General features: G+C 40.6%; 1 protein-coding gene across 1 annotated transcript in view; it reads left to right on the forward strand.

Annotated features, from left to right (window-relative positions):
- The window catches only part of SLC25A13 (solute carrier family 25 member 13), a 172666-nt gene that overhangs the window by 16674 nt on the left and 133894 nt on the right, over nt 1-22098 (forward strand). The window contains 2 exon segments of the mRNA XM_054564276.1: nt 6975-7028; nt 15361-15503. Of these exon segments, the coding sequence (XP_054420251.1) occupies nt 6975-7028; nt 15361-15503 (197 nt within the window).

The following is a 22098-nucleotide window of genomic DNA, read 5'->3' on the forward strand; positions in this document are numbered from 1 at the left end:
CACTTAGATACTTATGAGTGACTTTGATTTGGAAGAGAGCAACATGAGGAAGCAGCTTGTGTGTGAAGTTTCCATGGCAGCTGACCTGACAGGGAGCCCAGGCTTTTCCTGTGGGATGTGAGGTAGGTTTCTCAGCAGGTGATTTGAGGATAGTTTTGGGCATCGCTGGTGGAAGCTTAGCCTCAAGCTCATTCTTCAGCCCTTTTAACAAGACTGTGATCATCCAATAGAATTTCAATAAACTGTTTTTCTTCTTAGCCCGTCATTTTTTATTATTTCTAAGTTGAGTACATGCTGGACCTCCTCGCTATTCATTCATATTTGGGATTAGAAATATCACATAGCTATGTTTTCAGCTTAGGTTTTTTAAAGGATAGCTAATAATCACTACCAACATCTATCACTTTAGGATTCACGGGGTGTTTTTTTTCCTCATTCTAATTAGTCCTCAAGATAACTTTATGAATTAGGTAAGGAGATTTTTGTCATTTCCCCATTTTATAGATCAGGAAAGTAAAACTGAGATGTTAACTGACTTATCCAAGGTTGCTGAGTTAATAACACACCGGGACCCAAATATTTACAGCTGGAAATGTCTGCTTATGTCAAGGTGAGGAAGCATCTTTGAATATCTCTGTAAGAAGTTAAAAATATAAACAGAAAAATGTCTATTTCAGAAAGACTCATACTATCTCCTGTCAAAGTAGTACTGTTTGGAACATTTACCAGAATATTAGCTTTAGCTTAACAATAATAATGAAGTCTAAAATTAGAGTGTTTAAAGCTACTTTGGTGTAACAGAACACACAACTGAAACACCACTGTTTATTTCTTAACTATTATACCCTGCTTCTTAATATCAGAATTTTACGGTGATGGTTTTATAGTTGTTTAATATTTATCTGCAATAGTGCAGAGTTAAGTCCAACACATTTCACAACCTACTGAATCCTGATAAATATCTCCAGTAACCCCCAAATCACCTGCTTGTGTAATTACTCACTAGGTTAACATTTGTGATTGTCTGGTGCTCTGTAGGTCAACTGTTGAGTGACATGAACTTTTGGAGTGGATTACACAAAAATGTTGTGGTTTGAAGAATGCTTAACATGGCGTCTTGTCGATATACTAATTTATATATCAGTAACATCTTTCATAATTACTGCTTTTATATTAGAACTTAGGGAAACTGTAGGATAAAAAAATGAATGAGTGACTTTAGTAAAAAATTATTTTTCTTAAATTTGATGTGACACCTCTTTCTTCCTCTCAAGTTAATGGTAACACTGTGGTTTTAGAGAATTCAAAACTTTCTTTTACAGTTACTGATTGTATCAGTCAAGGTTCACTTGCAGAGAACAGAATCTACTGTAGCTGGGCTAAGCAGGGGAGATTTATTACAGGGTAGTAAATGGATTACAGAATTTGTTGGGACGGTCAAGAAACAGACTTTAGTTTGAACTCTCAGGGGTGACCTCTAGAGCCTCACAGCAGAGCAGGCTACCAAGGGAGCAGTTGCCTCTTGTGTAGTCATGAAACCACCTGCCAAATGGGGAGTGTTTCAGAACCATACTGTCACTGACAGGGGCAGGAGGTTGCCAGTGGAAAATCAAACACTTTGAACAATGGCGTTTGCTAAGAAACAGGAGAAGCATGGCCCCTAACTTCCAAATCTTTGCCTTCTAAAACTTTGGCTTCCGAATCTCACCCAACTTCATCTGATGGACAACATCTAGACCACATACATAGCTGCAAGGGAGTCTGGAAAATGTTAATTTTAACTTTTCATCCTTTGCAATGTAGGAAGATACATGGGGAGAAGCTTCTAAGTTGTTAGGTCATACTCAGTAGTACTTTCCATTGGGATTCAGGTCTACCTACTACACTTGCTTCCACAGGTAATGATACAAAAGACCACAAAGGAACATTTCTCCCTCCACTTTTTATGCTTGTCACTGCATGCCTGCATGTGTGTACCTGCATATTCTTCAGTCCCTCCCCTACACACAGAGTAGCCTGCATTTGTTGAGCTGTCTCTTGGTTTTTATTTCATATCTAAGGTAAATAATTACTTAATGACAATACAGTTTTCAATGTAGGCTTGTGCTTGTCTTGGTTTTCAGACCTTTCAGGTTTAGGTGGGTGTTGCTAAGTGAAGGCTGTGTTGTGTAGTTGGTGAAGTAGCAAACTGAGGTGAGGACATTGGGTCCTAACGCAGTAGTTTTCAACCCAGCCAAACATTACAATCTCACGGGGACGCTTTGAAGATACCCTAATTCGATTGGCTGCTTGTAGTGCCTGGGCATTGATAAAATTTTAAATCCCCTTAGGTGACTTGGATGTGCAGCTGGGGCTGAGAACCTCAGCCCTTAAAACAGAATTGGACCTTAGCTAAAGCTGTGGTTATTAAACTTTAATAGCACCAGGATCACCTGGAGGCCTTGTTTAACCATAGACTGCTGTGCCCCACCTCTGAGTCTCTGATTTCTTAGGTCTTAGGTTGGATGTGAGAATTTGTATTTCTAAAAGTTCTGACATGATGCTGATGGTCCAAGGACCACGCTTTGAGAACCACTGGTCTAAAGGGATCCACATATTTTTATTGTAAAGATCAGATTTCTGCACATTAGGAAGACTTCTTTAATCAACATCTTTGGAGCAGCTATTTAGTTTTCATTTTTTGCCAGATCTGAGAATGTGGAGAAATAAGGTGCCTTTGAGGAGATCATGGTCTTACATCTTTAAAATTTTCCAGTTTAAGAGGAGAGCTTTTCTTTAACATTTTCATCTTCAAATTAGTATCTCTCTAACATAGGTTTTCTTATGTTCTTCCCCACCACCCTATTTTGGACCTGGCGACTATTTTGAGTACACAATTCTGTTGTCATTGTGATGTGATAAAGTAATGAGCCCACAACTGTGGCTTGATTCCAGTGTAATGTCAGTTTTAAAAATACTCCTACATGTAGAAAAATCTTTCCCGATATCCTACTTTTCTTTGGCTGCTGTAATTCATATTAAAATGAGAGTGAATTTATTTATCTTGAAAGATATCTTTTTGGTTCTCCTTGCTGTGCTTCCTAGTACTGTCTTTAAAACCAGTCATTGAAGTATGTCATTGTTCGCTGGTTTTTAAAATATGTCTATTCAATAGGCTCAACCTAGCAGGTATGTTTTACAAATGTTGTTTATAACCTGTATATTATATCTAATGTTTGTCCTGTCAAAAATTTTACATATTCAGTGATCTTCAACTTTTGTCCTGTGAACATAGGTTCATGGAATTGATTTGAAATCGCCATACTAAAGTTCAATACAAGTAAACTATTCTCAATTTATGGAAAAAAACATACAATGCATAGTTTTTCCAATTCTAATTCCCCGTCCTTTCCCCTTAAGCATGACTTGGTGTGAATGTTACCTTGGTTGAGTGTAAAATTCTCTATCACCTGCCAAGAACTCTTTTCCTTCCTGCTCCCTTACTTCCTAACTATGTTTGAAAATGTTACTTCATTTAAAAGCTCTTGATATAAAAATTTTATTTTAATGGTGGAATCTACTCTTACAATGCAAAGAGTGATGATAAAATCAGGCAATTAGATTTTTTATTGAATTTATTGGGGTGACATTGGTTAATAAAATTATATAGGTTTCAGGTGTACAATTCTATAACATATCATCTGTATATTGTATTGTGTTCACCACCCAAGTCAAGTCTCCTTCCATAATTAGATTTTAAGACTAATAGCTATAAACATTTACATGCTATTAGTATACGAGAAAAAGCATATATAACAATGAAAGTCAGTCTTCTGAAATCAATGTAAAGCTTGCTGAATCTTCTAAAGCCCAATGAACTGAAGCTTGTCAAGTAATATGCTCTCTGCATGCTGAGCGGCTATTTTGAGTTCACTTAAAAAGGGAGCCTACCTTTCAGTGGTTCCCCCTTTCCAGCTCATAGAACTTCCTGGGTATTGATTTTGCCACCAGGTAGACTCCACCTCAGTATGCCCTCAGAACCCCAGCACTTCTGATTGTAATTTTATGTTGTCTTCAGTGAAGCCAGGTAAGTGTTCTTTACTGAAAATAAAACCGAAACAAGAAGATAAGAATGAGAGGTAGAAGAAGAAATAGAAACTTTGAATGCCACCCAACATTGGGGAACTAGATGGAGTGAGTGCAGAGGTGAGGCCCAGGAGACTGCTAGTAATTTTTCCTCAATCCATTCCCTGTTGAACCGTGGTTTTCTGTGCTTCCGTAGACTGTCCCCAGGACCTCATACACATTCCAGTGGCCTCAGGGAAATTCCATAGTGATCATTAACTCTGTGCTGTCCCTGGAACTTTGGGTCTGTTTTCCAGAAGTAGCATTTGGTGGGGCTAGGATGGCAGAAGGAATGATGAGTTAGGAAGGCCTCAGTGTATAGAGCTTCAGTGAATGTTTTTGAAGACCCACAAGTTGCTTTCCCCTCTCTCCTGATTTCTCCCTTCTTGATTTATGAGCGAGGTTTCTCATCATTTAGACATGTTTAGAAGTAAACATGGTAGAATGTAAATGCATTTACATAAATAATACAAATAATAGAAACCATTTGTTGAGTAACCGTTGTGGGTTTTTGGTGCTAAGCCCTTATGCAGTTGTCTGCTAACCATCCAGGACTTCCTTTTTGAGAGATGCGGAAAGTGAGACTGGGAGGTCAGGGAAGTAGCTCAAGGTCCCACAGCTAGTGAGTTTGGTAGTCGGGCCTGTCCCCCAGGTGAGGGTGATCTGGCCCCACAGCCACGCTCTTAATCACAGCACTGGATGAACACTACACACTAGAGGTGTTAGGAGAAATTGGGAGATGTCTGAACTCCAGGCCTGTGCTGTATAATGTAGTGGTTAACATAAATTATCATCACTTTGAGGCTCTATATAATATGGATCAGTGGAAAGACCAACAGTAAAAGATTTGATTTCAAACACTTAGATATGGAAATACAAACTGGTGTTTAATCTGACGTAGGGGGAACTATCTGACCCTTTCTGAGTCTGGTTTCCCCTTCTAGTAAGATGAGGGTAATAATATACTTTGAGTCTCAGGTTCGCTCTGAGGATCCAATGAGGTGACAGCCATGGCCTGAAAACCATAAAGTGCTCTGTGCACATGAGGTGACATGACTTACAAGCTTCGAATCACTGTGTGGATTGTTTTCTCTTGTGTCCAAGACTCTGGGAGAGTTACAAAGTGGAAGTCTTGTTTCTTTCGCTCACAGAGATATATGGTCCTAGCGGTGGGCCCTGGATGTGCATTTTGGGATCAATAAGTAGGAGAATGCTTGGGAATTTAGTGCAGGAGAAACTCTGAAAGAGCATCGCCCAGGGAAGGCTTTATGACAGAGTGAATTAATTAGATTTTAAAGGATGTGGTATTCAGGTGGAGCAAGAATAGTTCACTTTGTGGAAACTTTCCTTTGCTTTTAAAAGGAAAACCAACAAGTACCTAGGGTCACCATATGCCTTTTAACAAATGTTACTTATGGACTGTCTTGCGATGTGGAACTCTGAGGGAATTTCTCGGCTCTTAAAGGACGGGAATGGAGGTGTTTTTCTGCTTTCCCGCCTCCTCCCACGGCATCTGTTCTGCTCCACCTTTCTCAGAAGATAGACCTGAAAGGAGGGACTCTTCTCCTGAAACCTTTCGGTCAGCACTGTTGTCAGTCTCAGGTTGACTGGCGGTCTATTTCACGCCCCTCCTTAATTGAACAACAAAGAACACTCACTAATTCAGGATTTTTAAAAGATCACAAATTCTTATGGATAAAAATAGCCCTGGTGGTTATAACTACTCAGCTGAAATTAAAAGAGTTATCAGTCTTGCTTTGGGAAACAAGGTGACCAACCACTGATTTCGAAAAAGAACCTCTCCCATTCCAGGGATTAGCTAATAAAATTATTCCTGACGGTGGTGGTCAAAGGAGCTTAGGCAGTTACATATTTAGAGACAGAGAACCCATTGTCCAAAGATCTCAGAAGAGTCTTTGCAAACACACAGAAGGGATTTAGAACAATTTGCATAAATCTCCCCTTGGATAGCAACATGGCTCCAGTATTGGGGTGGTTCCAGGAGCCCCTCCTTGGCTGTATCATGGAGTGACGCTGTGCTTGGTGAGAATTCAGTCTCATGACAGTTTTGCCAGCAGGACTGGGTGATGGGACACTGAATAAGCCCACTGTTTGGTTCCACATAAGGACTCTTTTGTGTTGGCCTGGGACAGCCATGTTCAAGTTTGTCTTGCTTTTTTCCCCAATGATGTTTTTGGACTTTGTGGGCTGGGGAATTAAGCACAACACCTATTCTGGGCTAATCTGTCAAATTTTGTTCTTGAAAGGTAACCATAGTCCCTTGTATTTTAGAATGTGGAGAATAATAGTCATACCTTTGGAGACCTTTGTGTTCTTAAATTAAAAGTCCGGGAGAGGAGGAGACCTTGCTTGGTGAGATAGCGAGGCATTCATGCCTATTCAGGGTGGGAAGTAATTCCCTTCTGCTTGCTAATATGATTTGCTTTGCTTTAAGAACTATCTTCTCTTGCATAGTTAACAAACAAATTCTACTTTAATATTTACTATTCCCCAACGAAAGGGTATGGGTCACTCCGGAGTATAATTTTAAAATGCCAGATGATTACAAATCTGTTTCAACTTTTTTGTTCTTTTTTTCTTTTGGAAAAAGAAGAAATATACACTAAACACTCCATATTAGGAGCTTTACCAAGTTACTTGCTCAGAGTGTTAGCGTTCTAGAAGCCACAAAGGGAGTCTAATTTAAAATCCAAATTTAAAGTGAGAAGTTTTTATACTGGGGGAATTTGCTGCTTTAAGTACAAAAATGAAATCCACTAATTTCTGACCTGGAGTTTATTTTCTTTCAGTTGCTACTTGATTTCTCAGCTTTGTTCTAATAATATAAACATTTTTATGTTTACTTATAGGTGGCTTTAACCAAGAGAGCAGATCCAGCTGAGCTTAGAACAATATTTTTGAAGGTCAGTATAAAGGAATCTATTTTGTTTCTTGTTTGATTTATGTTCTACAACTTTTAAAGATTATTTTCATGCAGCTGTTTCTTTCATTGTTATAGTTTCTAAAAATCCCCAAAAGTATCTTTACATAAGACTTTCAAAAGAGATCCTTTACACTTACATCTATTTAAAAAAATGTATCAGAAACTGGTTGGTGATTGTTTGTGATGGCAACATGGTTTACCTTTTCATTTCCTTTTTTAACCTCACATGGTGTCAGGCATTGAAAGGGAATTTCTGGGGATTTAGTCTCACACCCCATGTACCTTTCTAGGATTGACTGGTGCGGTTTGGTGGCAATGCTTTTTCTCCTAAGAGGTTCACAACTCTGTGTAAACATTTCTGTAACCCTTCATTCGTCCGGAGGGGGTGGTCCTTGAGCCTTTTTAGTAGAAGCCCGTCATCATCATTATCGTCATCATCATCATTTTATCACAACTCTTGTGCCTGGTGCGGAGACCTCAGTGTGAGTATTAATAGATACAAGATCACAGTAGGCGCCATACAAGCTTATTTCCTTAGTTTCTTTTAGTTTTTCCTACTTTGTGATGTTGAGTGGTGAATAACTGATACTCTAATAAAAGTCTAACTCATTGTCCAGACACTGAACCACTTTTAATGTTATTCAGCTGGAATCAAAGTATTCAAAAAAGAAAAGGCCACTTTTATAAAAATAATCTTAAACATATATTTGTGTACTTTTTCTAAACATGACAAAAGGCAACTGTGCTGTATGTGAGGAGGACCAAGGCTTCAACTGAGAAACTTGATGTTCTTCTGTGTCCCTAGAATGTATGACTTTGAATGTTAGTAATTTTGTTTATACATCACTTTTTCTTCATCAAAATGCACTATCATTTAAAAAAAATGATCAATTGGGAAATTTGAACACTGACAGGATTATTTGATACTATTTGTTATTAATTGATTTTTAGGCTGGGTAACGGTGTCCTGATTATGGGAACTATACTATTTTTCTGTTAGAAACACACACAAAAGTATTTAAAAATGAGATTGTGATGTCCAAAATTTGCTTCTAAATAATCCAGTTTTGACGGGGCAGTATGATGATAATTTTTTAAATAGGGAAATGCAGTATTGGGTTTACTAGACTCTTCTCTCTATTTTGTATATGGTTGAACATTTTCATAATAAGTTACAAAAATTGTAAAAATTCAGTGAAAAAAACTTTGTGAAAGTGTCTGGCACCTGATTTGCATTAGAAATTGATTTAGTAAATACTTAAAATTAAATAATTCAAACACAGAGAGACAAAGTCTACAAAGGAAAATGGTTAAAAATATGAGCAGTTTTAGGGGGAGGAGAAAAAGAATGCATTTGTAGGGAAGTTTGGATGATCTGTAAGAAATCAGAAATCTTTTATAAATTTGTATTTGGCTCAAAAAGGACAATGCAATATAGATTCTAAGGTGGAAAATGATTCTGGATACCAAGAGTCCAGAGAACAGAAGAAATGCTTTGTCTCTTGCCTATACTAGTGACTGTTGTAACACATTTTGGGCCCACCATGATTGGAATCAGGTATACATGAGGGAACTTCAGATATTTGTAGTATATGTATTTAAGGTCTTTATTTTAAAACTTTAATGATGTAATTCGGGAAGACCACTTGCAGAAGGGCCTAGAGAAATGCATAGAGTTCATTAACTTAAGCTGGCAAAGTCTTAGTCATTCTTTGATCTCAAGACCTGCCTATTATGTATTTCTGTTTTCTAAACCAGCGATAGTTGCAGTCATCCTTTTGACAGGAAAGGGGAACAGTAGTGTCTCATTAAATGGCACAGCTTTGACAGTTACTGGTCTTTTTTGCACAATCTAGTGGGAAGGCTCTAGGTAAAAGCTGTGTCCACCTTTGAGGACACATGGCAGCTGGCAAGGCTAGGTTGACAGCCTGGTTTGGAACAACATGTCTTTGCCAGATATCGTATCTCAGTAGCAGGCAAGTCTATACTGGAGACAAATCAGATTGGTAAGGTAAAGGAGTTCCATGCAGGGTTCTGGAGCACCACCCTCGGGGTGTCTGTGTAAGTGGGCCTGTGGGCTGGGATAGAATCTTTGGGACCAAATGGGGAAATGCTGTTTTCCCTCGGGGTGGCTAGGACTGCCTGGTTTTTGATTGAGAGTTCAGCATGACCTCGAGTCCAAGGGGATAACGTTGGGGGGACCGTCCCTGAAGAAAACAGCGATCAGCAGTCTCTGGAAGGGATTGTGGATTTGGCAAAGGTTCGGGTGATCTCATCAGGCCAGGATAGTGTGGTACCTATGCAAACCCTTGGCTCAGCACGCAGAGGATCTCTTGTTTACCATCCACTGCAGATGGTGTGGTGGTGGAGGAAGAATAGGAATGAGGCGCCCTGGGCACTGTGCCAGGCACGTCTCCCTGGTGCCTGGGTTTTGTAGTTAATTATGGGGCAGCCCTAAGCACTCAGTAAGCCTGACTACTTTGCAGATTTTCTATGACTTTTTCCTGACTTCTTCATAATAAATATCCCAACCTCCTCTCTGATAAACTAGTTAGAGGACTCTTCTGTGGGGGCTGGCGGCGGGGAGGTAGAGAGAAGCGTCATTGCATTCTTTGGACTAGATGTGCTGGTAGCAGGGGAATGGGCAGCTGTGCAGGTGAGAGAGTCAGTGGAACAACGACAGATCAGGAACGAGGGGTCCTGGAGGATTAAAGTGGGGCCAGTACTGGCTTATTTTATGCTTTAGAGTTAAAATCCATTTTACTTTCTTTTTTTCTTTTTTTGAAGGTGTTTACTGTATGCTAAGTACAGTGTGAGGTGTTGGGTATATAAAGACATATAAATCATGGCTCTTGTCCTTAACTATCTCACTGTGTGTGTCTAAGTGTAAAAAAAAAAGAGAGCGAGCCATAATATGGTTGATAAGCATTACATTGCAATAGTTAGCAGGAAGATGATGAGGGGCTAATTACATCATCTTAGAGTTGTTAAAGTTACAGAGAGGTGTAGTTTGAGCTGTGCTTGAAGATGAGGAGGTGTTTGTATATCAAATGGAGAAGGTAGAGGAGCATTGTGGGACAAAGAAAAAACATTCCAGGCTAAGGAACAGCATCTGCAAAGTACAGAGCTGTAAGAGTACCAGGTGTGTGTGGTGGCCTTAAGCATAAGGTCTTGGGCATAGAATGGTAAGTAGGGCCATACTTAGTATAAGCCATTCCTAACATGAGGCCATTGAACTCTACTATGCAGGCTGTTCTTGAGCCAAGTGGCGGCTCAGGTTTTGTCTGGATGTGGGAATTGAAGTCTAGGTGTAGTCTGTTGTGCTTCTAACCTAAATGCTGGCATGTGTTTTTTGTCTGCCTAACACTTTTGATGTTGCTTCATGTTCATTTAAACAGATGTGTATTGATTGCTTACAGTTTACATGAAACACCATGAAACTTGGGGGTGGGTGGGATGTGCAAAATAGGTATAAGCAGTGACCATGTCCTGCAGGTCAGATTTTATACAGGAGACCGGATTTACAGGCAGGAAGCAAGTAAAAGACTTGCCAGTCAGCATACTCAAGGGTCCCATGTGTGGTTAAAGCCCATGCCACAGGAAACGGAAGGGGGAGCGGTCAGAGAAGGCTCCTTGGAGGTGGAATTCGAGGAGCCTCGGGGAGGGCGGGAGCCAGGGAGGCCCAGAGGAGGGCAGCCTAGGCGGCCCGGGGAAGAGGGCCGCACCGGAGGGGACCTGGAGGTGGTTTTGGAGCAAGCAGCTTCTCTAGGTTGAAGGCTTCTTGCTCATTCTTCAGATGCTTATTTAAATTAAACTCTGTCCAGGACTCTGCCATTTTATTACGGGGTATGGGTGACAAAATTAGAAAGGTAATTGGGAGTTTGGCATTTCTGCCATTGAAGATGTTCTGAGTAATCCAGTGGTACAGGAAGATGGATTTGAGATTTGACTGGTACAGTAAGGCCATGAGTTAGGCAGCCTTTAGTATAAGGTGTGAGGCCCTAATAACTTTTTTTTAATCCTTTTTTTAAAAACCCTTACCCAAGGACATTTTTCATTGCTTCTTTCAGAGAAAGGAAGGGAGAGAAAGAAACAACAACATGAGAGAGAAGCATCGATTGGTTGCCTCCCCATACACCTGGGCGAGGAATCCTAGGGATTGGGGACCCAAGCGCACAACCTGTGCAGGTACCCTGGCTAGGAACTCGAACCCGCAACCTTTCAGTTATGGGGCGATGCTCCAACAAACTGAGCCAGGGTATGAGGCCATAATAGTTTGACTAAGGTCCTGGCAGCAGAGGGAATGGAGAAGGGGCAAGTTAAAGACACTTTTGAAGGACCATTAGATGAAAATGACTCATCTCGTATAATGGATGGGAGAGAGCAGAGGTCAGATAGGACCCCTGCACAGGTAGCCTGGGTGCAGGGAGGTTGCTCCTAATAAGAATGGGAACCCAAGGAGGAAAACATTAGCTCAGGAGAGAGCAGAGGAGGTGATGTGTACTGATGGGAAGTGTAGCGCTGGAAATAGCTGAATACTTACAGAGTAAGACTTCAAAGGTGGGCAGGCTGGGTCGAGGGACTGGACGACAGAAATAGACCACATTACAAATTGTAGTACTAATACCTAGTGAAGTGCACTTGGATTTTTATAATTATTATTTATCAACAAAAGCATAATATGTATTTTTGAACAGTTTTGTAGGCAAAAATTAGAAAATTAACTCCTTTTTTGAAAAACTTTTCTTATGGCAAAACAGGTCATATTCACTGATGAAAATTTAAAAGTAGATGCATATTAAAAAAAGAAATTTGTGATCCCAGTAGGAGGTATCATCATTTCTAGCTGTATTTACTCATCCATCTATCCATATTTATTATGAGGAATTGGCTCACTCTGTCCATTATGGAGGCTGAGAAATCCTCTGTAAGCTGGAGACCCAGGAAAGCTGGTAGTGTAATTTAGTTCAAGTCTGAAGGTCACAGAACCAGGGAAACTGATGACAGAAATCTCAACCTGAGGGCCAGAGAAGGTCTGTCCCAGCCCAAGCAATGGGGCTGGAAGAAAGGGAGCAAATTCTTCCTTCTTCCACCTTTCATTCTGTTACGCCCTCGGTGGATTGGATGATGCCCATCCAACCCTGAGGAAGACAGTCTACGGCTGAGCCCACAGATTCAAATGCACGTGTCACCCAGAAACACTGTCACAGACACACCCAGAAATAATGTTTAATCAGGGTACCACTTGGCTAGTCAGATTGATACAAAATTAAACATCACATTTAGTGTTATACTGGGTTGTTCAAGGAATCCTGAAAGCCTTCCAGTTTCAAAAATTGTTAAGGCAAGAGGCTCAGGTTACCTGTAAAATCTATCCCCAAAGAAGGATTAAACAACATTTTAAACATGTTTAAAATGTTAAAAAAAAAAAAAAAGATTAAGTGGAAAAAAACTAAAGTTAGAGAGTTCTAACCTCCTGCCACATAAAAAAAAAAGTACCAATGTATTGAAATTTAAAGGTAAAAGATAAACATACCTAAAAAAAGCTAAGAGAATATGTAGGTGAATCTTTAAGTCTTGAGATGAAGAGGGACTAATTTCTAAACTTAAAGTAATGGAAGAAATTGCAAAGGAGGAAAAAAACTACAGATTCAATTAGATAAAAATATCAAACTGGAAAAATACTTACAGCAAATATGATAGACAAAGCGGGAAAAGGGCATGTTTGCACACAGTTGGGGGCAGATAAATCGGTACAATATTTTGTGGAGAGCAGTGTGATAATAAGTATCAGGAGCCTTAAAGTTCCCCTCCTTTGACTCAACAATTTCTCTTGGGAGTCTAGCCTTCGAAAATTGCCAGAAATTTGGACAAATGCTATATACAAGGCTGGTTGCCTTCGCTTTATTTAAAAATACCAAAAACTGGAAACAATCTCTATGTCTACTGATGGGAAAAGAGTTAAGTTATAATTTTAAATAAATTAATTTATTCACCACTATACACAAACATAGGTATAATTCTAAATCATAGTATTGTGTAATTAGCAGTGACATTTCCTTTATATTTCGGTCTCAATATTGCCTCAGTTTGGAAAATCAAAATAGGATGCCTCTACATTGTCAAGAGGCCAAATTTAATGCTAACTGAAGAATAGTAGAATTATTGGGCCATCTTTGAACTTTTTTTTTTTGCACTATGTTAAAAAAAATGTTAAACAAAACCCAGTAATATGGAACGTTTATAATTTGCTTAATGTGTGTAGGGTGTTGTGCTGAATCTGTTACATGATTATTCATTTATTTCTAGCATCAACCTTATGAAGCAGGTAATGTCATTCTCCCATTTGTAGGTGAGGAGCCAGAGGCCTAGAAAACTACTAGGTTGGCCAAGAAATCCATTTAGTTTTTTCTGTAAAATAAAAGACACATTTTTCATTTTCACTGATAACTTTATTGATTTGGATATTTTGAGTATGTTGGCTATCTCCTGCATGGTACAATGTTGATCTCAATTAATTTCTCAGTCTTATTGCTGTCAATTTCAACTTGTCTACTCAACTATAGACATCATCCACTGAAAAATCACCAGCACAAAACTTTGCAAACCATTTTTGACACATTTGATCAGTTACAGCACCTTCTCCATGAATAGTACAAATCTTTTTTTGTTTCAATTGCATTTTTACCTTTCTTGAAATAATAAAGCATAATATGCCAAAGATGTTACGTATTTTATTCCATCTTCAATATTAAAATGGCTACACAAAAATTTACCAATTTAGGTGTTTTTTAAAAGTGCATACTGATATGACAGCTGTCACAATACAATCGAACAAAGTTGTTCCGAGTGATGTTAAAGACAGCTAAGCACTGAGAGCCAGCTTACGGGAAAACACGAACGAACTTTTGGGCCAACCCAACAGTTACTTACCTGAGGTCACTTTGTTGGTTACACAAAGCAGAGGCAGAGCCCGGCGCAGCCCAGGCCCAGAGAGACTCCCAAGCCTGTTACTGAGTATCTAAGCAGGAGCTTATCCTGCATTGGAATTAAAAGGTAGAAATAACAAGTGACTTTTAAAAATAATTTTAATCAGGCTTAACTGTGGGGTTACAGAGGGAGCAGAGATCCTATCACTGCACCTCACTTCACTGAGCTCTCCTGCCTCTGTGACCACCAGTATGGTCCCTGTCACCCGTCTATCCCTGTTCTTCTTGTCACCCATCTATCCCTGTTCTTTGTGTAGCTCACTACTATCACCCCCTCCCCCATGGCCCCTCAAATCAGTATTCTGTCACCAGGATCAAGAGGCCATTTTCTGCCCCATAAGGATAACGTATGATCCCCAAGGTGTTTCTCAGCATTTCCCACAGCACCTAGGCTCCGCAGAGCAGCGATTAGCAGGTTCCACTCGTACGAGCCGGGATGTATCCCACTGAAACCAGACGTGGGGGATGCTGTGAAAAAGCACCGCAGGCCACCTAGTTCCTATTGGCCATTTCTGCTCCAGAATGAAGAGGACGCTGCTGTAGCAGCATTTCATACCCTCTTCCATAAAACCCCACAAGAAGCCATGCAGTTAATAGTCTCTTTTCCAGCTCAACCTGTTCATCCTTTCTTACATCTTTGATGTCCTTGAAGCAGAAATGGGCAAAAGAATTTGTTTGTATTTGTCCATGACTTCATAATTAATCCCACTTTTAATGAAAGCTCTATGTATGTCCTGACTAAAGAACAAGACAGAGGCTGTCTTTCTAAATTTCTGTAAACCAGTTTCTCATCCTCAGCACCCTTGATGCCGTGGGCTGAGCACTCTCTCTCGTAGGGGTCATCCTGGGCATCGTACCACGTTTAGCGGAACCCTTGTGCTCTACCAACTAGATGCCAGTAGCATCCCTTTCCCCCAAATTATGATGATCAAAATTTTTATCAGACACTGCCAGACGTCCCCTGTAGGGAAAAATAAAGACAAACGGAGGAAGCTCAGAGCTAGAGAACTGTACTCCAGAAAGGCAGGTAACAGAGAGAGAAGGCTAGTTCTTGTTGATTGTATTCGGCTATTAGGGGACATTGATGTTTGTAAGCTGGACAGTCGGACTAAGCTGCCCCCAGATTAGAACCGCTGGTATAAACATAGCATTTGGCAAACTTATGTTTTTTGTTTTTTCTTTGCAGTGATGGGAAATAAATGTCTTTGTGAAAAGAATATTATCATACCTGATTTTATCCTTTGTGTATTTTCACCATTTTCACATATTAATCTCATGATTGTACATTTTTGAGAATAAAATATCTCTTTTCTTTCCAAACAGTATGCAAGCATCGAAAAAAATGGTGAATTTTTCATGTCTCCCAATGATTTTGTCACTCGGTACTTGAATATATTTGGAGAAAGCCAGCCTAATCCAAAGAGTGTGGAACTTTTAAGTGGCGTGGTGGATCAGACCAAAGATGGGTATGTTTGTTTTTAATTATCTCATTTAATATTTTTGTTTGAAACAGCTTTCTGCTACTTTAATGATTAGGAAGTCACTGAATACACTTTCCATCTCTTAGAGCATTTTCTGTACCTGTTGCAATTAATGCATTATTTTAGAAGTAACTTTACTATTTCCTTCCATGTTTGTTTAACAATTGGGGATTTACTGCATATTTCTTCATATGGTTTAAAGAACTATACGAGCTGGGATGTATCCCACTGAAACCAGACGTGGGTTTTATAGTAATACCAGACGTGGGTTTTATAGTAATAGTTCTTATTAAAGAACTGTTTACTTATTTATAGAACTGTTGTAGTTGATGAGTGGTATGAGGATAACACCAGAGTGTTTGTATTTTATGTTGGTATTTTTTTCTGCCAGTCTTCTCTATTTACGTTTTAAAAATGAGTCCTTCCTACGCTGTATAAGATAGGAGTTGGCTTTTAATCAGGCTTACCTGTGGGGTTAGCCACAAAGTACAGAATTTTGGGCTCCAAACCCTTGCCAGTATGAACACCAATGTCGTCTGATAGCCAAGGATAATCTGCAGGAACCAGCCTTTTCCATACGAACTGTGGTAGACTCGGCCTCCTGCCCTCGCTGCTTGCCAGCACCCACCCTCTTGGACAGACTGCAGTTACCTGCCATTCTGGGATGGCTTTCTCTAGCTCTGCACGTTCTCCATTGGTCACGTGTCTGATTTTCCCAGTTGCATTAGTTTGAGATACAGCCAAAGTGAAATCTCTTGATGTGCCACGAATGCTCTCGGTTCTCATCAGAACTTCCCTTAAGTATCTAGCTGCTGTCCCCTCTCTCATGGAAATAGCCTCCTCCAAAGGGAAGGTCTTGCAGCGTGGGAGGGAGTGGGAGGACTTGGCAATGAGACGTCCTGTCGTACCCTGGAGGATTGCTGGGTCAGGCCCTTCTTTCTCTGTTCCAGGAGCAGGACATATTAGGGTTACTTCTCTTTCCTATCTCCACCCCAAAATGGTGTCTTTTCTCAGTAGGAAAATGTCCTGTATGCGAGGCCTTTGTTCTCTCATAGGGCCTCTCTGGGTGATGCAGGGAGAGGCTGAGATGTATTTCATATTAGTCCAGTGAAGCAAAAGCTGGATAGGACATAGATTTATTATTCTAGCAAACATTTTTTTTTTTTTTTGAGAAAGTTTGGTTGCTTGCACAAGCTTGTGATTGAGAGAAAGGGTGACCAACATAGGCAACATAAATTATCTGACTCTGTGATTAAGGTCAATGTTTTCTTTACTTGATAGCTTAATTTTTTTTAAACTACAGAATAATTGGAAGAAAATACAGTGAGCACTCTTTGTCTGGATTGACTGTTAACACTTTTTCCATCTTTGTTCTCTCCTTATGTTCACACTTTCTACAAACAAACATGCACATGCACACGTACCTTTTTTGGCTGAACTATTTAACTATGAATTGCAGACATCATGAGACTTCAGTATTCTCTTATGTAACCACCATACTGTTATCATGCTTAGGAGAATTAACAGTCACGTCAAATAATATCTGATACCCCCATATTCAAATATGCCAGATCTCTCTCCCCGACCCCTACCTCAAATGCCTCGTTGCCCTTTTTTCCCCCAATTTTTAAAACATTAAATCCGGGATCCAGTCCAGGTTTTTATATTCCATCTCGCTGTTGTATCTCTTTTAATCTAGAGCAGACCCTAGCCTCTTAATGTTTTTCTCATGTCATTGACTTTTAAAATGCAGGCCCAGTGACGGTGTCGGGGACCCCGCGTTCTGGCCTTGTCGGACTGTTCTTCGCGCCTGCCTGAAAGCGTGTGCAGCCCGGGGCGCCACACTGCCTGCTGTGTCCCCCCGGGAGGCGCGCTGTCACGGCAGCGGTGATGCTAAGTTGGATCCATCCACTAGATATTTCCATTGTATGGGGACGATTTTCGTTTTGTAATGAGTAGATAGAACACTTTGCGAACGTGTGGATGTCCTGTTTTGTGGCAACCTTTCACCCAATAGTTTTAGCATCCATGGCGACCCTGAATCAGTTATAACTGGGGTTTGAAAAAATGGTGATTTTTTTAAAAGCCCTACCTTTACTGTTTGCTGTCCTTCGGTGAAAAAAGCTTTCTCACCTACATTACCGTTTCTTTCTCTCTTCACCTTTTATATCAGTACAAATTCATGGATTTTTTTGTTTTAAATTCAGTGCATTATATATAGTCTATTGTTGTTGTTGTCTGAGATGCTAGAATTGTCCCAGTGAGGTCAGCGGGTATCCCTTCAAGCGCGCTGCTGTACCTGCAGCCTTTGAATGCTCCTTGCTTTTGACTAGTAAGATGTTCTAGGCTCACCTTGGATTTTTCCAGCCTCTGACCTGGAAATCTCTCTTTTCTCTAAGAAGCGCTGATTCTTTTAAATTGGGAGTGGTGCTCAGGAGCGAACAATGGAGCACTGGTTTATTGTTACTAAGGTGTTACAGCCGCTCTGACTTTTCAGTGGAAAGAGCTGGGAACTGTACTTTAAAAAAAATCAAAAGTTCATAACGATGTTTCCTATTTAAGTTTAATATTCTAGGATTTTTTTTCTTTGTCTTTTATTTTCTGTTTGAGCATTTTCGTTTCTAATTACATTAATACACTTATGGTCATGAATTTATGTAATTGTAATACCTTTTATTGTACTTTGCCTTCTTTTCCATCCTCACCCCCATTAACACATAGACTTTTCCTATTTCTTTTTTCGCTATAAAAATACAGCCTTAAATTCATTAAATGCAACAACATAACATACATTTTACCTATTGAACATAACATATATTTTTAAGGAGCTTATAACAAATCAGAAATGTTGTTTTTGTTTTCCTGGTTGTGCAGATAACTGTGGCTCTCAGTGATCAAGCAGTTTTCTTCTGAAAGGTGTCCAGGCTTGTCTGGCTCCAAAGACCTTGGCCTTTCCAATGTTCTGAGCTGCTGCTTCTCCCATAATCTCACAATCCTCTTTAACCTGACATTTTTTTTTTTCAGGTTTGTATACTATTAAAACCCAATGTTTTACTGTGACAGAAAAATCTTAGATGGCCTCAGTTTGTTGCCCTTTGGCTAACTTTTTTTTTCCAGTTGCAAAGACAGTATTAACAGTGACCATTCAGTTTCAAAAGGGAAACCATCCATAATCTCCTTATCTTGACACAGTATTTTGAACTTTTTATACCTTCCATGATTTGTTAATCTGCACCAATACTTTTTATAATATGAATTCATTTTTATTGTAGTTCTCTCTTGTAATTTTTTAGACTGTATGAGTCAAGTTTTATACTTCTGTATGTTCTTCACGTTAACGGTGTTAAATAGCTTCATCCTTTTCTGTCAAATTAATGTACCCTATTTTATGAAATTATGCCCTTATAGAGTTTCTAGTTTTCTAGTTCAGTTTCTAGTTTTCTAAAATAGGTAATATTGGAGGGACTATCTTTCCCCTTCATTTAATTACTTTCTTAGGAAGAAATTAGAGAAATATTCCTGGGTCTATGGGTAGAACTATTCTACAGCTCACCGTATATATTGTGCTAATTCTTTCCAAAAGGACTGAACGAAGTAATTAATTTATACAAGGTATTTCAGCTTTCTGAGCTGGTACGGTAGGGTCAGTGTTTGAGCCTAGGCCTAAGCAGGGCACATTCAGATGTTCATGTGCCATTTTCCATAATCCTAACCCTGACCCACAGCTCCTCAGCATTTATGTAACAAATAGGCACACTCATCCATCTGTTCTCAGTGCAAAACTGTGAATGCCCTATTTCCCCTTCCTTTCCCTTTCTTTGGAAGCATAGCAGTGTGTCAAGTTCACAAGTCACAAATCATTACCACAAATCAAATACTGTTCCTTGTGTCAGTGTGACCACAGAGACTGGAGTGATGCAGCAACAAGCCAAGGAACACCTGGGGCTGCCAGAAGCTGGAAGAGGCAAGAAAGGATTCTCCCCTAAAGCATCTCCCTGGGAGGGAATGTGGCCCTGCCGCAGGCCCCTTGATCCCCAGAACTGTGACAGAATGATTTTCTATTTTGTTAAGCCATCCAGTTTGTCGTGATTTGTTATAGCAGCCCTATGAAATAAATACTCTCTTGTAGCTGTTATCTCTAGGGAATTAGAAAGCTTGTATTTGCAGAGAATTTACTGGGGCGTCCTGGCAGGGTACCTCAGTTGGTTAGAGTATTGTCCCGAATACACCAAGGTTGTGGGTTTGATCCTCAGACAGGGCACATACAAGAATTAACCAGTGAACGCATAAATAAGTGGAACAGTAAATTGATGTCTGTCTCTCTGTCTCTCTCCTGTCCTTTCTCTCCCTTAAGTCAATATATAAAATTTAAAAAATAAAAGAATTTATGAGAGACAGAGACCTACCAGCCTGATTCCCTAAAATAGCTTTTTCCTGGTGGCGTGGTAGGTTTTGGTGAGCTCTAGGCATTGTCTAGGCCCAGATGCACACTGCCGCCCGCCATCTCTGTGAAGGTGCGGCCCCTCCTGAAGGCTTCACCGATGTGTAGGGTTGGGCTGAACTGTAGGCAGGAAACTTAAACACCTGTACACTGCATGAACTTGGAGTAAAGGGATCCTGTTTTTCTGGAGCACCCTTGCTTCCGATTTAATGTTCCCTGGGGTTGTGACTCGGTCAGCCTTCCGTGCTCTGAGCGTCTTCCCGAGTGCTGTGGGGCCTGCCATGCTGCGGCCGCCTGAGAGCTCACCTCTGTGCCTGCACTGCCCTGTCTGCTGAGCGTAACTGGCGAGTGGAAAACACAGGGTGCTCTCTTGGAGCTTCTAATTTACTGGAGCAAATAACTGTTAATCTGGAAACTACAAAGAAATGGGAATTGATGCTGCGAGAAGTGTTACGCAGGAGAGACATGGTGCATGAGACCGTTCAGGGGCTTTATGCTGACGGGGAGGTCAGGAAAGGCTTCCCGAGGATAAGTGACATCTGAGCTGTAGGAGGAGGCTGGGTGTGGGGGACTCGGGGACAAAGAACAGAGCATTGCCGACAGGGGACAGCGGTTTCACAGGCCATGGTCACATTCAGAAGTGCAGAGACTGGCATGGCTGAAGCCTTGCAGGTGCAGGGCCTGGGGCTGGGAGGGGGAGGCCGTGCAGGACCAAGTGGGAACTTGTACTTTGCATTAAGGGTTTGGGGGTCTCTATCCTGGGAGCAATGGAGAGGCACCAAAGGATAACTTGAGTCAGGGGATTGGCTCGACTTGCCTGTGCTACGGCATACTCGCTTTTAATGTTCCTTGATTTCACTGGTCCCCACCCCTCCCTTCTAATTGTCCATTGTGTTTAAACTTCCCAAATCCCACTGTTTTAATAGTGTTAATAGTGGGTGTACTCATTTTGTGAAGTACCTCGAGGGAAATGAGAGGAAACTTGGAATGCCCAGGCTTGGAAACCTTTTGTTTGGTGGGTGTCATGGGCCAAGAGGACTTGTCCCCCAGCATCTTGAGGGAGGTGGGAGAGGGGAGAGTCTCTAAAGCCTTCTCAGGCCCTCTTACCTTAGCTGAACAGTGTGAATTCCCTGCGTGCTGTTGGCTTTGTGTGGTTTCTTAGGCATCTTTTAGATTTGGTTATCATTACGTTTTTCTTTAGAATAGGACTGAAGCTGCCTTTGTTCATCGTCTAAGTATAATTTTTATACATTGTTCACACAGTTACCTTCTGAGAACCAGGTAAGAATAAAGGTTCTGAGTGTGTCCCTTTGAGCAAACTGGTTTCTATTTCCTCTTTGTTATTAACAGATGTCTTTTTAGAGAGGCCTTTGGCTCAAAGGCTCTTCCCACGAGCACCTCATCTCCTCACCTGGGAAGCCTGAGTGGGGCCTGAATAAGCAGGAGGGGTTGGGTGCCTGGCCCCTGGGGCTCAGGGAGCCTGCCTCCTGTTGCAGGTCCAGCCCTTCTACGTGCCAAGTGGGCACGGGTGGCTCTAGCATCTAATTGGTTTCCTAGGATCACGTACAGATTCACCACAGACACATGTTTCTATCTCAAGTGTGGAACCTCTTTGCTCTCCCTGCAAAAACAAAAGTTTGCTCGTCTTTGCAAAAGGGGATATCGGGAATTCTAGTTTATTAATGACAAGGTGACATGTCCAGCTTTTACTACCTCATCAGCACGCATTTTGTTGAATCAAAATGGTAGCAAGGGAAATCAGCATCCACAAATAACTCCTTTTTATTCTATTCTAAGTACAGAGAATTAATCCTGGGACGGGAGGCAGGAGGAATAAGGGTGTCAAAGAAGAAAAGAGTAAAAAAGAAATGTAGGGTTTTATAATGTGTGACTGTATACATATGTACATAAAGTGTGTTCTCTGCCTTTTTCATGTTTGCTATTTATCCTTGTGAGGAAAAAAAATATGGCCTTCTAAATACGTCACAAAGTGGAGGAGCATATAATGTTGTTGATGATAAAACCATTTTTATATACCTGTTTTCACTTTGGGAGGCTGTTGCAATGAAATGCAGGCCTGGGCCTCATGCTGGGAGTTAATGAGGTTTACAATTGGCAATGCTTAAAGAGTATTAGGGT

The sequence above is a fragment of the Pteronotus mesoamericanus genome, unplaced genomic scaffold (assembly GCF_021234165.1).
Source record: "Pteronotus mesoamericanus isolate MK-2021 breed Mesoamerican mustached bat unplaced genomic scaffold, CSHL_Meso_final scaffold_85, whole genome shotgun sequence".
Classification (NCBI taxonomy): Eukaryota; Metazoa; Chordata; class Mammalia; order Chiroptera; family Mormoopidae; genus Pteronotus; species Pteronotus mesoamericanus.